General features: G+C 39.1%; 1 protein-coding gene across 1 annotated transcript in view; it reads right to left on the bottom strand.

Moving 5' to 3' along the window:
- Positions 1–1,089: 1,089 nt before the first annotated feature.
- SPMIP4 (sperm microtubule inner protein 4) overlaps positions 1,090–18,047 on the bottom strand; it is a 40,688-nt gene continuing 23,730 nt past the window's right edge. The window contains exons 5-9 of the mRNA XM_068972310.1: positions 15,578–15,759; positions 11,258–11,346; positions 5,870–6,044; positions 5,483–5,574; positions 1,090–1,893 (exon numbers count right to left, since the gene is read on the bottom strand). Of these exons, the coding sequence (XP_068828411.1) occupies positions 1,090–1,893; positions 5,483–5,574; positions 5,870–6,044; positions 11,258–11,346; positions 15,578–15,759 (1,342 nt within the window). The remainder of the gene's footprint in view (positions 1,894–5,482; positions 5,575–5,869; positions 6,045–11,257; positions 11,347–15,577; positions 15,760–18,047) is intronic.

The raw sequence follows: 18,047 nt of genomic DNA, 5'->3' as shown, positions 1-18,047 counted from the left end.
GATCCCCTGGAGAAGGGAAAGGCTACCCATTCCAGTTCTGGCCTGGAGAATTCCACATACTGTATAGTCCACGGGGTCACAAAGAGTCGGATACGACTCAGTTACTTTCACTTTAGTTCATGAAGGCAGAACCTTCATGAATGGGATTAGTGCCCTTAAAAGAAGCCCAGAGAGATTCCTTGCTGCTTTTATCAAGTGAGGTTGTGGTGAGAAGATGGCAGTCAGTGAGGAAGCAGAGCCTCACCAGACACCTCCAGAACTGTGAGAATGGTGTTTGTTGTTTACATAAGCCACCTAGTTTGCGGTATTTTGTCATAGCAGCCCAAACAGACTAAGGCACCATCCTTTCTTGCCATAGAGTTCATCAGTTACTAATTAAAACCATTTCTAGATCTTTGCAATAAAATCATTTTTTTCTTCATAAAAGAAATGGTTGTTTCTCTATCAGAAGGTGAAAGGAAAAGAAACATCCAACTTAGAATGTGTGCGCATGCAGGGCATTTTGAGTTTTGTCTTTTCTACTAACTTATTCTGTCTACGTGTTTACATAAAGGAACGGGGCCCACATATTTATTAAGGTAATGTAGTTTGCAGAGCTGTCAGTCCCTCAGTTAACTGGGCTTTTGAATTTTGTCTTTGTACCTAGTGTTATTTTATACAAACATTTGCCTATAGGGACAGTGTCCATATATTTATTTTATTAAGGTACTACTACAGTTTGTATAGACATTTGTCAATTATCGGGAATTTGAGTTTTTTTCAAATATTTTTTGTAAAATTTTGTCATACATATTGTTTATCATGATTTTGGAAATATCCCTTGGCATATAATTTGAAAATGAGATTAAAGACTATAAATTTTTCTGGTTCTATTTTATTGCCAAATTGTTCAACTTTCGAGGAAGTCAGAACATCACCTTTTCTGGGTTCTTCTGACCAGACCCTAACTTAAATACCTGAAAACATAAACCTCATCAACAAGCTCATTATGGCTTCTCCAGAAAACAGAATCCAGCAATGAGGAAGGAATTCTGTTATATTTTTTCTTTTCTTGCAAGAAGATGGGTTTTGAAGGGAAGGATGAATAGCTCAATTATAGAAATAATAGGAATTATAGCCATAGAATTGGTGTTTCTTCCCCAAGTGCTCTTTATCCCTGAGGTCTTTATAGTCTTCTAGAACTGATTTATGGAAACGTTTTTGTGCACCAGTTTTTGAAAAAGTGTTCTTAAGCTCCAGCAGGTCCGTTTGAGGTTTGGCCACTCCAGCTCTAGGAATCCAACCCAGGATAGGTTTTGTTTCTTCATCATCCTCCATATTCAAGGTCAACTGTTCTGGCTTACTTAAAAAGTGTTCAAAATCAAAAGTTTTCAAGTCTGGTTTACTTTGTAAAATACCAGGCTTACTAAGGCTAACAGGATTTTGGTACACATTATACTGATTTAAATGTTCATAGGGAATGTAATGATCCGGGCTACAGTAAGGCATAAGTTGGGGTTTCAGAGACAGCTGTCTCCAGTACAAATCTTCTGTCTTTTTAGTATCTGTGATTTTTGGAAATGGTTTTATGTCGCACGTATTAGCCAGATCTTTTGTTGGGTAACAGGATGGGAGTGCATAGGTAGATAGCAAGCTTTGTTCTTCCTTAATCTTTTCTTCGATCTCCTGGTTTTTAAGTGTCACATCTGCGGGTATGTTATCACTCAGGGCCATCATTTCTGTAGAACTGGGCACAAAGGTATGAAAAGTACACAGAACTCTAGGGGTGCAGTTTGGACAGGAAGATGGTCTTTGCTCAAGAATAGCCTCCAGAGGACGTTGGTTCTGAATCAGTCGGGCAATTCGTCCTTCCAAGGGTCTGGTGGGCTTTAAGGCAGGATGGAATTTTTCTTGCTGTGGTGGTAGGATAAAAAAGAGAAAATCAACTAGTTAACAGATCTAGCATTGTCAGGATATTGCCACAAATGGCAGGTCAAAATCCATACCCATTTTCACTATCTGAGCAAACACAGGATGGGTTGGAGTAAACACTGCAATATTTACTGATATTTATTTAAAGACATTGAAATTTGGGTCCTAATAAACACATGTTTTTATAAGGAAAGGGCACATTTTTACTTGGCTATAGAGAAATTTTTCCATGTAGGAACTCTTTGCTTTCAGATTTTCCAAGATATAAAAGAACTTATTGGAATAAAACAGGTCATATTTTATGATGATGTCTGTCACCAACACAGACGATGTTAATTAAAAGTTACGTGCAATTATTTAAATCTCAGCCAAAGCCTTCTTTATTAGACTCAGGCAAGGGTTTTTAAACCTTGGTTGGTTGACTCAGAATCAGCTTTGCAGTTAGCAGGAAATAAGATTCCCAAGCTTGGTCCTCTGAGATTATGATTCAGAGGGTCTGCAGTAGGGTTTAGGAATCTGCTCTCTTAATAAGCATCTCGAGTGATGCTAAGGCCAGTGATATGCTATGCTTGGAGAAACACTGGTCTGACAGGGGTTTGTCATAGCTGTGCTTCTTTTTTGAGATGTTTGACAGATATTGTGAACTTAATCATGTCTGGTAACTGCAAAAGCAATGAGTGTGTTTAAGGGGTTATTAATAGATATATGACTGGGGGGAGGGGTAAGAGGAAGAGAGAGGAGTTGACTTGGAAGAGGCATGAGGGGACTTTCTGGGAGGATGGTAATGTTGAATATATTGATAGAGGTTTGGGTTACAAAGGTGTATGCATTTGTCAAAACTTATGGAATGTACACTTAAGGTTTGTGTAATTGTAATGAATGTATGTGAAGTGAAGTGAAAGTCACTGGGTTGTGTCTGACTCTTTGCGACCCCATGGACTATACAGTCCATGGAATTCTCCAGGCCAGAATACTGGAGTGGGTAGCCTATTCCTTCTCCATTGGATCTTCCCAACCCAGGAGTTGAACTGGGGTCTCCTGCATTGCAGGAGGATTCTTTACCAACTGAGCTATCACCTTAAAAGAAAAAACTAATTTAAGTCCAATTAATAGTATGCATTTTTGAGTTTCCCTGTTGGTTCAGCAGTAAAGAATCAGCCTACAGTGCAGGAGGAGACTTGGGTTTGATCCCTGGGTCAAGAAGATCCCCTGGAGAAGGGCATGGTAACCCACTCCAGTGCTCTTGCCTGGAAAAATCCCATGGACAGAGGAGTCTGGCAGGCTACAGTCCATGGGGTCCCAAAAAGTCCACTGAGCACACATGCACACATACACACACACACATGCTGAATGTTTACGATTAAGTGTAAATCTGTGATTTACACTGAAATGCAGAAAAAATAAAGTGAATTTATCAATGTTTGGAGTGATGGCAAGATAGATGTGTAATAAAATAAGTACAGTAAAATGCTACGGTAAAATCTAAACCATGGGTATACAGGTCTTAACTGTAAAGTTACTTAGACTTTTCTTTATGTTAACATTGAACACTTGAACATTTTTATAATCTGTTTAAGAAAGAAAACTAAAAATGAATGTGTGACAATGATGGAATTGATAGCAAAGATAAAAATAAGAGTGGTGAAAATATAACTCTAGTTTGGAATTAGGAAAAAAAAAAAAAGGACTTGGGAACAGCTTTTTGAAACCTAATCTGTTTGAGTAGATACTATGAAAACAAGAAAAAAAATTCTTTGAAATACACTGTTAAATTTATCATGAACAAAAAAGTATATATCTTACTTTGATGGTATCCTTATATGTGAGAAACAGCCTTTATACCTTTACTTTATTCTACAACAAAATATTTCATACATATATTTATCACCAGTAAAACAAGCCTTCTCAGACTCCATTATTTATGTTTTAATTAGAAACCAGCAAGATTCACTGAAACTTTCTTTTAAACTTCCAACTATTTAAGGCATATTTTATCTTGTTATTAATAAAAAATTTAGGTGTTATTTACTTATATGATAATTTTGCATATAATATACTTGACAAACATCCTTTGTATAACTGTACTTGTATTTCCAGGTAAAAATGATAAAGCTGCTTCCAGAGGGACTGGACTCTACAGGCTTAAATCTGTGGAAATCTGGACGGCTGTTGAACATACCTGACAATGTCAGAGAATATGTATAGTCTTCTCTAGCCTTAGAGAATGTTTGTTACAGGTAAAAAATAGAGAAAATTAAAGACCTTTTAGTGAATGATAAAGCACAGTCCGTGGAACTACTTCTAGTGTTATGATTTATTATATCACCCTGAGAAATATTGAAGGTATATAAAATAAATTTGTTCATTCAGTCTAAAAAGAGTTCATGTTGAAATACCTTAACATTGTTTTTTACGTGTCTTTCTACAACCTACATTTTTGGAAATATTAATCTTGTTTAAAAAACTGAGTTTTAGAGGATAAAATTTAGGCCCAAATAAAACAACATAAATGTATCCTATTAGGTCATTTTATTTCACTTGCATAATTAAGCTAAGAGATTATAACTTCTATCACTAAAGGGCTTGATCATCTCTTTTAGGACACTTCACATAATCAATTAAGAAATCTCTTGTTATTTGCAGAGAATTTATCGGCTTTTGTTTGTAATTCAGCCAACTCTCAGTGATTGTGGATATCAGGAGGAAGCCTTTCTCTCTTCAAAAGCAGCAAAAATGTACAAGATATAAAATATGCAAAGATTCACAGAATTTATTAAGAATCACATTTATTACTAGGTAAATGTTCATAAACCAATTCCTTTGTAAATTTTAGCAACAGTAGCATAGTAGAAAATCTGTAAAACAAAATAAAACAAAAATAACCCAGTACTGTGATGAAGAAAGAACTTGCCAGCTAGCGCTAGTGGTAAGGAACCTGCCTGTCAGTGCAAGAGACATAATGAGACATGGGTTTGATCCCTGGGTCTGGAAGTCCCCTGAAGGAGGGCACGGCAACCCATTCCAGTATTCCTGCCTGGAGAATCCCATAGACAGAAGAGCCTGGCAGGCTGCAGTCCATAGGGCCACAAAAAGTCGGACACAACTGAAGTGATGTAGCATGCACCCATGTGATGAAGATAAGAAAACTTGCTTATTCTTCAAAATAGTGGACAAGTTTGAATCAATTCAGAATTAACTTCTGAACTGAGTTAAATTTTCCCTTTGCTGGCTTGGTCACTAATGTTCAGGAAGCAAATAAAAAGTGAGTAAAGCAAGAAGGAGCCGAGAACCTAGATGCGTGTGTGCGTGCGTGCTCAGTCACTTCAGTCGTGTCTGCCTCTTTGGGACCCTATGGACTATAGCCAGTCAGGCTCCTCTTTTAATGGGATCCTCCAGGCAAGAATACTGGAGTGCGTTGCCACGCCCTCCTCCAGGGGATCTTCCTAACACAGAGATTGCACCCAAGTCTCCTGCATTGCAGGTGGATTGTTTACCCACTGAGCCACCTGAGAAGCCCCCAAATCTAGACACTTTCCCCCTAAATAACTGAGGGTTGACTGCAATTACTTACAGGCTCTGGGTCAAATCCTATCTGTCCAGTTAACTCGGCTACCTTCTTTTCATGGTAATCATCCAGTTCAAGGGGATTCATGGGCCCCAGACCTTAATGGAAACATCACATCTTATTATTTTGTTAAAGTAAATGAAGAATGCTACGTAAATTCAGACCTTTTTATAGAAACACTTACCCGTTCCCCTTTGTAATATAATTAGAAATGATAAAAAATGAAAACAAACTTAACTTTCCAATTACCCTCTAAGAGGAACTTACCACCCACCTTATTCCTATTGCTACTTAGATTAAGAAAACAGGGGGAAATATTAGAAGATAAAGCTGTAATAGCATTTGTTAAATATTCTAAGTTTGCTTTTTTTACTCATTAAAGTGAACTCATACCTGTAAAATCATGATTATATGAAGTGATCCAGTGGGACTTCTCGAGATTTCTTTGTATGTTGCCTTCTTTTAGAGAAGTAATAGTGTCCCATGAATTTAAAGAAGTGTTAGGAGCGAAGGTTTTAGGTGGTTTTGGGTAGAACACTGGCTTGTTTTTCTCAACACATTTAGGAAGCTAGAATATGAGTATAAAAGGTCATTGCTGTTAGAAAAGATCATAATACTTTTCCTTCATTAATTACTAAAATTCTGCAACTGTAACCTAATCTGTATTTGGAGTTAAACACAGTATTTTTATCAAAGGAGGTCTTTTTGAAAATTCCTTTACTTTAGCAGGGTGTCTGAAAGTATACTGTGGAGAAATGCAATGAAATTTTATTAGAGAAATAAAGGACTCTGAGGTACAGCCAAAACTGTGTGCCTCCTACTTCTCGTTCCCGGCCTAAAATGACACCATATGATATCATTTATGAATTTCTGATGAAGGCTAACTCACTGAAATTCAAATAAAAATTTCATTCTGTAGACATAACTGCTTTATAAATAGAGTTTTATATTTTCAAAAGGAGGTATGCAAATAAAAGTGAATGAATGGGTTTCACTGTAGTCTTTTATTTACTTAGAAATTCACTTTTTCTCAGATTGATGATTCTCAATACATATTTACAGAGCACCTACATGTGTAAGGTAGTGGTAGACACATGGATGGATCAGAAACAAATCTTGTCATCGAGGAGTATATTGGCTAGAAGGGGAGATAAGGCGTGAACATAAATGACTATAAGATGGACAGTAACTCTTTGCTACAGGAGAAGTTAAGACAAAATGATTTGGAAGTTCAGAGGAGGGAGAAACTGATTCCGGCTGAATAGGGAAGTGGTGCTGGAAGCACAGGGTGGGAGGAGACGAGACCATGTTAGGTGACACCGCAGAAAGTAGGGCTTGAGTGGCACGCAGAGATGGAGAGGCTAAAGGAACAGCAAGAGCAGAGATGGGGTGGTGGTGAGAAGTATGGAATAAATACTTCTTGGACCTTGTAAACTTGTCCTTACAGCCAGGCCCACCCTTAACACTTGCAGGTCCTGGGATTTTAGTACAATGAGAGCCCACATTCCATTAGTCTAAATAGTTCAATTTGTAAATCAAGCAAATAAACTGTCGGGTAAGTATGTTTCATTCTCCTACCTTGATAAGATACTTTCATAACTACCTGGAAGACCAGTTCAAATTTAGACTTCTTAGACTGTTTCAAATCTTAGGCTGTCCCAAGTATTGCACTGGGACATGGTGGCTCAGAAAGAGCCAACTGCTAGCCCCTGGCCCGACTGCTTTCTTACCTCACTTTCTTACCCCCACTTCCATCCCAAACTATGAGGTGCCTTTTATACGAGGGTACCTATCCCTTAAGTTCAAGTTCCATATACCTATTACCGCCCCTTCCAGCACAGAGCCACCTCTTGGCCACCCGTCTGGCCTAGAGGGATATACTAGCTTGGTAGCACTGTCAACCCCTGGGAGGATGGACCTGGGGAAGAGACCCCATAAAGGGCCTGAAACTGGGTTCAAAGCCACTTGTCAGGGAATGTGCAGTCCAGCATCAATCTGGGGCAAGAGACTGGGGAGCATGGGTTTAGATGGACACATCCTCTTGTCCCCATAAACTTTCTGCCCCACAAGGAGAGGCACAGTTAGCCAGAACTGGGCCTTATAAAGCATGGGCATTCTAAAGTTCCTGGGCCTAAGGGCTGCTGCTCACCGCAATCCTGTGAGATTGGAGGGAGCCCCATTTACATACTTAAAAGTAGTTATGATAAAAGTCACTTGGTAAAAATCTGTCTCCAGAAGTATTAAATAACCAGCTCTATAAACGTTTCACGATTATGTGGCCTGCTTATCCAGGTCTAAATAAAGCCCTCTTTATTTCTTTATCATGATTTGCAAAGCCAGTTTGTTTCAAATATTGTTCTGAGGGGCAAGATTAATTCTGTGTTTTAATCTGGCCCAAAGAGTTGATGCTTTTGAATTGTGGTGCTGGAGAAGACTCTTGAGATCAACTGCAAGGAGATCAAACCAATCAATCCTAAAGGATATCAACACCAAATACTAACTGGAAGAACTGATGCTGAAGCTGAAGCTTTAATACTTTGGTCACCTGATGCAAAGAGCCAACTCTTTGGAAAAGACTCTGATGCTGGGAAAGATTGATGGCAGGAGGAGAAGGAGACAACAGAGGATGAGATAGTTGGATGGCATCACTGACTCAATGGACATGAGTTTGAGCATACTCCAAGAGAGAGTGAAGGACAAGGAAGTCTTCAGTTCATGGGGTGCTGCAGTTTATGGGGTCGCAAAGAGTCGGACATGACTTAGTGACTGAAGAACAACAGTTTAGTCTGTCTAACAGCAGAGATCTACTGAAATGCAATCACAGGCACAGAGGAAGAAAATAGGGAATGTAAAATTTCATTGTAGCCTGAGTAATCTTGGGAAGAATTTAAAGGGTCAGGAAACTTTTGAGAGTGGAGAGTTAGCCAGTTTTTAGTGTGTTAGGTAATGTAATACTGGCAGGACAGTGAGAGAGGGATTGCTGGGGATCATTCACTCAATAGGTATTCATTGGTTGAATGTGGGGGCTTCCCGGTGGCTTACATGGTGGCAATGCAGGCAGATCAACCTGCAGACCCAGGTTCGATCCCTGGGTCAAGAAGATCCCATGGAGAAGGGAATGGCTACCCACTCCAGTATTCTTGCCTGGAGAATTCCATGGACAAAGGAGCCTGGCAGGCTGTCGCAGAGTTGGATGCTACTGAGTGACTATCACTTTCACTTTAGGTTGAATATACTATTAACAGGTGAAAGTTAGGCTCTAATATGGAAGGTAAGTACAGAGTAGAAAGGAATTCCAACTTCTGAGATGTTAACCTCTCAGCAGACACTCTAAGTCTACAACGGAGTATGTTAGTTGTTTCAGTTCAGTTCAGTTCAGTCGCTCAGTCATGTCTGACTCTTTGTGACCCCATGAACTGCAGCATGCCAGGCCTCCCTGTCCATCACCAACTGCCGGAGTCTATCCAAACCCATGTCCATTGAGTCGGTGATGCCATCCAACCATCTCATCCTCTGTTGTCCCCTTCTCCTGCCCTCGATCTTTCCCAGCATCAGGGTCTTTTCAAATGAGTCAGCTCTTTGCATCAGGTGGCCAAAGTTTTGGAGTTTCAGCTTCAACATCAGTCCTTTCAATGAACACCCAGGACTGGTCTCCTTTAGGATGGACTGGTTGGATCTCCTTGCAGTCCAAGGGATTCTCAAGAGTCTTCTCCAACATCACAGTTCAAAAGCATCAATTCTTCGGCACTCAGCTTTCTTTATAGTCCAACTCTCACATCCATATGTGACTATTGGAAAAACCATAGCCTTGTTAGTTGTTTAGAATTTGGAATACATTCTCAGAGGAGGAGTGCTATATAAATGGTTGTTACATTCTCAGCAGAGCTGATAAAAATCTATGAAACTTGTAAATTACTTAATAAACATTTACTGAATACCTGATACAAGCAAAACCACGTGCCAGCTTTTAAGTGCCCTGGGCCAGGCACCAAAAACTCCATAAATTGCCATAAAATAACAGGAATTAATACAGTCATAACATGGTAAAACAAAGCACTAAATATAATGTGTTGTTTTAGTCTTGAGTGGTGGGGGTTACTAAGGTTTAATGGAGAGAAGAGGTCTATTATGGAGACCACTTTGCTCTTTGGAGAGACCTTAACACTGGGGACACATCGGATCTTTATTGGATCATATTTCATGTCATTGTGTCAGCACTGTTTTTACATTAAGAAGCCATGATTTGTCATTTGCATATGAAATGAATAGAGGAGGGAGAGCAAGTAAGAGAGTGGCAGAGATACGTTTCTTTGGTATCTAGTTAGGACTTTGGAACAGAGAAAGTTGAAGAGGATGCATGGTAGGAGGAAGGCTGCCTGGGACAGAATGGAGGAAAAGCAAAGGCGGCAAGAGGGTGAACAGAGAGCGTGCCCATTAGAGGACACATGGCAGATACAGCAGGAACTGGAACACAGTTTTCCTAATTTGGTCCGCTCTCTGCTATGCAACAGAAACAATGAGGGTTGAGCTGAGCCTTGAAGAAAGAGCAAGTCTGAGATGACAGACAGGAGAGCATTTCAGGAAGAGGAAGTGGCCATGAACCTGCTCAGGGACCAGTGAACAGAGCCAGGCTGTGAGAAGGAAGAGAGGAGGGAGGCCAGAAGCAAAGGGTCAGTGTAGCTCAGTCAAAGCACCGGAATTCACACTGGGGTAAAGGGGTGCTAATCAAGATCACCAAGGGGGGGGGTGACACGAGTTACAGCAGTATTTTAACCAGCAGGTAGAAATGAGAGGAACTGGAAGAAAAAGAACTTCTCATATTTCTAGGTTACTTTGATATAGATTTTGCTTGAAAGAATAAAAGTCATATAGTCAGATAGATGATTATTTGAGGATTTTTCTTGACATATAACTTTACAAAAAACAAACAGATGCTTCATAGATGACTGTATGACATTGCAGTGACCACACTCTGGCCTGCCACAGTAGTCTTTCCCAGAGAAATTCAGATGTTTCTAGGTTTCCATCATTATTTCTTGCCTCCTTCACAGACTATTAGATGCAAGGACATAATATATGGAAAACACTTGGTATTGCCTCTCACAAACTAACTGGCCAGTGAATGTCAGCTATTATTATTTTTAAATAGATATTTTCCTTCATGATTTAAAAGTGTTCTCTTTGTATTATGTGGAGTCCTGGTAGAGAGGTTAAGAACAGAGACTGGAGTCTCATGAGCCTGAGTTTTATGATTGTGAGATAGTTACCAACTCCCTGAGCCTCAGTTTCCTCATTTATAAAATGGGAATGATCATACTAACCTTTTGAGTGTATTGTAAGGGCCAAATGACACTCTATATATAAAGAAGTTAAGGTGTAGCAATTTCTTAATAAATGGTGGCTACTGTTTTATTTTTGATTCTGCACAAAGATACTACTGTAATTGGCACATTAAATTGCAAATCTTTCTGTAAACCTCCCATTTACTCTATGTATATTCGAAGTTACTTGATATATTATGAATAATAAGAACAGAGTTGCAGAGACAGTGAATGATCTACAGTCCTCGTTTACTTCATTTTGTGGGGAACTTTTTGTAAATATGGAAATATTACACAAAATCACTTAAGAAAACAAACAAAAAATGTGAATCATGGTCAAAATCTCAATGTTTCCATCTGTATAGAAGATAAAAGTAATCTATCTTTTGGATTTTTATAAACATAGAATGCAAAAGCATCTTTTACTTTGTTTTAAACACACATTTAAAAAGATACTTACATCAAAATACACACGCTGACCCGGCCAAACCAATGCTTTCTTCTTGGAATCCATTGGAAAATCAAGCAGTTCATATCTGTATGGGTTACCTGAAATTTTCCAGAAAAGCAGCCTTTTAATTAATAGGATTTATGGGTGCAATAAATACAAACAAGATAATAGGAGGGAGAGAGGAATTCGGGTGCACATTTGAGCTTTATAGTTATAGCTCTGTTTGAACTCTTGCCCTTAGTAAACAGCATGTGGGCCACACAGAGCAAGAATGAGTCTCTAAGCCTGATGCCTTCAGCAGATTGAGGGGGCAGCAGTACTGCTCCTTTCTTTGTTTTTTTAAAAAGGTGATTTAAGTAAATCATAGGTAAAGGGATTCTTAGGTAAATCATAAATCTCTTCCTAGATACTCTTTTTGGTCTCTGAAGGCTCAGCAAATACATTTCTATACCACCTGTTTTAGGTTTTCTCTGTTTAAATATCAAGAAATGGAGTTAGTATGTGCTTACCAAAAGAAGTATTTAAATAGAACATTTAAGGAATACAGCTTTTTAGGTATTGGTGGTAGCTGGAGAAGCTTTACCAAATACAGCCTGGCTTCCTCTGGTCCCATGATAAACTCCACATTAAAGCATGCTCTGAACACCCATCGCCATATGTAATAAGGACAAAGGCTGGCATTTATTGAACATTTATTATAATGTTAGTATTATACTGCTAGTATTGTACTGAGTGCTATGAGGAAGGTACTATTATTTCTACTTTAACAAATGAGGAAATTGAGGCACAAGGAAAATAAGCAATTTTCTCAAGGTCACACAATGAATAAGTGCAATAATTCAAATTTAGGCAATCTGGTTCTAGAGCTTCTCTTAACCAAGATTCTACTTATTTCTAAAAAAGAAGAGTTAAAATAAGTGAAAGAGTAGAAAACCCAAAGTAGTACTAGTTCCTGGGAAGGTTTACTTTATTAGGGTTATTAGAATATATTCATCTTTTTAAAATCCCCCAAAGATGACTAACTGGTCAAGGACAGATAGATGCTTGAAACAGAAGATTAAGGTGGTAACTTATTTCTTCAATCCCTGGTCTACAACTGCACTGAAAAGTTTTTATAAATTTAACACGTTTGTGTGATTTCTTCCTAATTGTATGCACTTCACGTAATTTCAGAATTAACTAATTTCAGTTCAGTTCAGTTGCTCAGTCGTGTCTGACTCTTTGTGACCCCATGAACTGCAGCATGCCAGGTCTCCCTGTCTATCACCAACTCCCTGAGTTTACCCAAACTCATGTCCATTGAGTCGGTGATTCCATCCAACCATCTCATCCTCTGTTGTTCCCTTCTCCTCCTGCCCTCAATCTTTCCCAACATCAGGGTCTTTTCAAATGAGTCAACTCTTCGCATCAAGTGGCCACTTCAACATCAGTCCTTCCAATGTACACCCAGGACTGATCTCCTTTAGGATGGACTGGCTGGGTCTCCTTGCAGTCCAGGGGACTCTCGAGAGTCTTCTCCAACACCATGGTTCAAAATCATCAGTTGTTCGGCACTCAGCTTTCTTTATAGTCCAACTCTCACATTCATACATGACTACTGGAAAAACCATAGCCTTGACCAGATGGACCTTTGTTGACAAAGTAATGTCTCTGCTTTTTAATATGCTGTCTAGGTTGGTCATAACCTTTCTTCCAAGGAGTAAGAGTCTTTTAATTTCATGGCTGCAATCACCATCTGCAGTGATTTTGGAGCCCCCCAAAAATAAAGTCAGCTACTGTTTCCACTGTTGCTCCATCTATTTGACATGAAGTGATAGGACCAGATGTCATGATCTTAGTTTTCTGAATGTTGAGCTTTAAGCCAACTTTTCACTCTCCTCTTTCACTTTCATCAAGAGGGTCTTTAGTTCTTCTTAACTTTCTGCCATAAAGGTGGTGTCATTTGCATATCTGAGGTTATTGATATTTCTCCCTGTAATCTTGATTCCAGCTTGTGCTTCATCCAGCCGAGCGTTTCTCATGATGTACTCTGCAGAGAAGTTAAATAAGCAGGGTGACAAAATACAGCCTTGACGTACTCCCTTTCCTACTTGGAACCAGTTGTTCCAAGTCCGGTTCTAACTGTTGCTTCCTGACCTCCATACAGATTTCTCAAGAGGCAGGTCTAGTGGTCTGTTATTCCCATCTCTTTCAGAATTTCCCATAGTTTATTGTGATCCACACAGTCAAAGGCTTTGGCATAGTCAATAAAGCAGAAATAGATGCTTTTCTGGAACTCTCTTCCTTTTTCAATGATCCAGCAGATGGTGGCAATTTGATCTCTGGTTCCTCTGCCTTTTCTAAAACCAGCTTGATCATCTGGAAGTTCACAGTTCACATATTGCTGAAGCCTGGCTTGGAGAATTTTGAGCATTACTTTACTAGCATGTGAGATGAGTGCAATTGTGCGGTAGTTTGAGCATTCTTTGGCATTGCCTTTCTTTGGGATTGGACTTTTCCAGTCCTGTGGCCACTGTTGAGTTTTCCAAATTTGCTGGCATATTGAGTGAAGCACTTTCACAACATCATCATTTAGGATTTGAAACAGCTCAACTGGAATTCCATCACCTCCACTAGCTTTGTTTGTAATGATGCTTCCTAAGGCCCACTTGACTTCACATTCCAGGATGTCTGGCTCTAGGTGAGTGATCACACTATTGTGATTATCTGGGTCATGATGATCTTTTTTCTTCAGAATGGATCTTCAGTTCTTCTGTGTACTCTTGCCACCTGTTCTTAGTATCTTCTGCTTCTGTTAGGTCCTGTATTGAGCCAATCTTTGGGCTGTCCTGCATTGAGCCCATCTTTGCATGAAATGTAGGGATTGAAAAAAATTTACTTTGATGATTTACCTAATGGGATCATAAAAATTTCAACTGCTTAGATATCCTATACATATATACATCAGTTCAGTTCAGTCACTCAGTTGTGTCCGACTCTTTGCGACCCCATTAATCGCAGCACGCCAGGCCTCCCTGTCCATCACCAACTTCTGGAGTTCACTCAGACTCACGTCCATCGAGTCAGTGATGCCATCCAGCCATCTCATCCTCTGTCGTCCCCTTCTCCTCCTGCCCCCAATCCCTCTCAGCATCAGAGTCTTTTCCAATGAGTCAACTCTTTGCATGAGGTGGTCAAAGTACTGGAATTTCAGCTTCAGCATCATTCCCTCCAAAGAAATCCCAGGGCTGATCTCCTTCAGAATGGACTTGTTGGATACATGTGTGTATATATATGTATATAGATAAATATCTCTATATATATTTGATATAGCTTTCACTACCTTTTATGGAATGATTCAGCATGCTATACACATACTAAAATCATTATATATAGCAAAGTATGTAATAAAAATAGTGGCTGCTAACACAATCTCTATTATCTATGAAGTAAGCATGACTATTCCATTTTACAGATTGTGAAGTGGAGGCAGAGAAGTTAAGAAACTTTCCCATGGCCCGTGGTGAGTAAATGGCAGAGCCAGAATGCTATCCATGCAGTTGGACTCCCTAGTCCATGCTCTTAAACATTCCACCATATCTTTCAAAATTTACTGCCTCCTAATATGATGCTGAGGTTGATACTGATCATGGCAGTATTCTCTTCTTAGACTGGGTCCAAATATTCATGTAGAGAAACTGCATTATAGTGTAGTTCTTGGGTCTTACCAAAGTTCATTCAACAAATATTTACCTCTGTCTGCCATGTACCTCTTTTGTCATCTTCAGTTACTGGCCCTCTAGTATCTTGTCTTTCTCCATAGATTTATTCTGCTTTGAGGCGTCTAGTATGGGATAGAATTGATGGCTAGTGTATGAGCTTACTATCCTCTTTAGTGAAACATATCTGGGAAGACCCCAAGGTTTGCATCTGCGAAAAGACCCTCCAGAGTGTTCAAAGGAATTGATTAAATTGATCTTATTACTTCCTGAGTCTTATTCCAATAATGATCTTTTCAATTTTATCCCAACAGCTACACACATGTCTAGACTGAACCTCTGAGCCAAATGTTGTCCTTTGTGCTGATCACTTGAGCTAGAATGAAATTTATCAAAGCTAAACCATAGAGAGAACGGGAAGGAAATAAACATTGAAAATACAAGTAGAATACAAGCAACTAATTCTACATTTGGTTTCTGGTTATATCATAGGAAGCTCTGTAAAGAAAAGTAAAGAGCATCTGCAGAGAATTTAATTTAGTCTATAATGGGGTCCTTTGTTTAATTTTATTATTGAATAAACTTCAAATATAAAAAGAATGAATACTGTTCTGATTTGAAATCATGTTACCTCTTGTCTTCAAAACTGTTGTATCATAAGGCTTTGTTGGCACCGTGGGAGGGAACGGCTGTTGGGTTCGGGCTTTAATGCCAGTGTAGAGATCCCTGGGTGATGTAAAAGTCGGGAACATGGCTCCACGGGAGATGTGTGTATGGTAGGGGTGTTCAATTGGATACGGGGAGCAGATTTCCCTGAGATTTAGTTGAGAAAACAAAACAGAATAGAAAGAAGTGCAATGGAAAACACTTAATCATCCAGTATTTATTGGGCCTCTCCTTGTGGCAGTACTGTTCTAATCCCTGGTGTATGACAGTGACCCAAAGTCCCTATCCTCATGGAGTTAGCATTCTGGTGGAATAGATATCACAAAACATATGAAATTTTCTTAATTTTGCTAAATGAATAAAACAACATTATTTTAAGAATTAATTTCAAAAATATACAAGCAACTCCTGCAGCTCAATTCCAGAAAAATAAACAACTGAATCAAAAAATGGGCCAAAGAACTAAATAGACATTTCTCCAAAGAAGACATACAGATGGCTAACAAACACATGAAAAGATGCTCAACATCACTCATTATCAGAGAAATGCAAATCAAAACCACAATGAGGTACCATTTCACACCAGTCAGAATGGCTGCGATCCAAAAGTCTACAAGCAATAAATGCTGGAGAGGGTGTGGAGAAAACGGAACCCTCTTACACTGTTGGTGGGAATGCAAACTAGTACAGCCACTATGGAGAACAGTGTGGAGATTCCTTAAAAAACTGGAAATAGAACTGCCATATGACCCAGCAATCCCACTGCTGGGCATACACACTGAGGAAACCAGAATTGAAAGAGACACGTGTACCCCAATGTTCATCGCAACACTGTTTATAATAGCCAGGACATGGAAGCAACCTAGAGGTCCATCAGCAGACGAATGGATAAGAAAGCTGTGGTACATGTACACAATGGAATATTCAGTTCAGTTCAGTCGCTCAGTCATGTCCGACTCTTTGCTACCCCATCAATCGCAGCACGCCAGGCCTCCCTGTCCATCACCAACTCCTGGAGTTTATTCAGAATAATGTCCATCAAGTAGGTGATGCCATCCAGCCATCTCATCCTCTGTCGTTCCCTTCTCCTCCTGCCCCCAATCCTTCCCAGTATCAGAGTCTTTTCCAATGAGTCAACTCTTTGCATGAGGTGGCCAAAGTATTGGAGTTACTCAGCCATTAAAAAGAATACATTTGAACCAGTTCTAATGAGGTGGATGAAACTGGAGCCTATTATACAGAGGGAAATAAGCCAGAAAGAAAAACACCAATACATATACTAACGCATATATATGGAATTTAGAAAGATGGTAATGATAACCCTATATGCAAGACAGCAAAAGAGACACAGATGTATAGAACAGTCTTTTGGACTCTGTGGGAGAGGGCGAGGGCAGGATGATTTGGGAGAATGGCATTGAAACATGTATATTATCATATGTGAAACAAATCACCAGTCCAGGTTCAATGCATGAGATGGGGTTCTTGGGGCTGGTGCACTGGGATGACCCAGAGGGATGGGATGGGGAGGGAGGGGGAGGGGTGTTCAGGATGGGGAACACATGTACACCCGTGGCAGATTCATGGCAATGTATGGCAAAACCACTACAATATTGTAAAGTAATTAGCCTCCAATTAAAATAAATGAATTTATATTAAAAAAATAAAAAATAAATAAACTGTAGTGAATTCTTTATCAGTGCATATATTTTGCTACTGATATAAAAATATGAAGTGGAAGATATATGGATTTTGTAGTTTTTGGGACACTATAGGAGAATTTCTAGTTGCTTTCCATTTCTGCATCTTATTTTTAAAGAATCTCCATACTTCATTTTATGGAATCCTTTTAGGCATTCAATTTCAACGGGCAAAATGATCCCTTACCATCTTGGACTCAACCAGGCCATCTGTTTCTTTAAGCAATCAATCAACAAAATATACTGCCTGTTTATCTACACAGTGTACACAGTACTGTTTAGAGATCAAAGAGCCAAAAATAGCTAGTATACTGAATGAAAAAAAAAAACTCAACAATTTAAAAAGACAACAGGGATACAATTTTCTTCTCATTTGAAGAACAAGCAGAGTTCTTAAAAAGAACTAGCAGAGGTTTAAAAAAAACTGTTGAGAGTTATCTAAATTAGAGGAGAATCAAAATTAGGAAGTCCAAGGAACAGAGAAGTGTTATATATAAGTAGAAAATACAGTTTTAAAACACGCTGAAATCTTCATCTCAAATTTCTAGTCTTTAGAACTGAGACCATAAATTTGTTTGTTTGCTTTTTCCCCAGAAAATATAACCAGATAATTCAGATCTCCAATAGAGCGTATGCAAACTGAATAGAAAACACGCTCCAGGAGTACAGGTGCTCTGGGCTTTCACGGGACAAGGGCTAGGGAAAGGGTTTGAAAGTTGAACTGCATTTCTAGTG

This window comes from Capricornis sumatraensis, chromosome 5 (genome assembly GCF_032405125.1).
Source record: "Capricornis sumatraensis isolate serow.1 chromosome 5, serow.2, whole genome shotgun sequence".
Lineage (NCBI taxonomy): Eukaryota > Metazoa > Chordata > Mammalia > Artiodactyla > Bovidae > Capricornis > Capricornis sumatraensis.
Note: the sequence above shows the minus strand (reverse complement) of the source record. Positions and strands in the feature narration are given on the sequence as shown.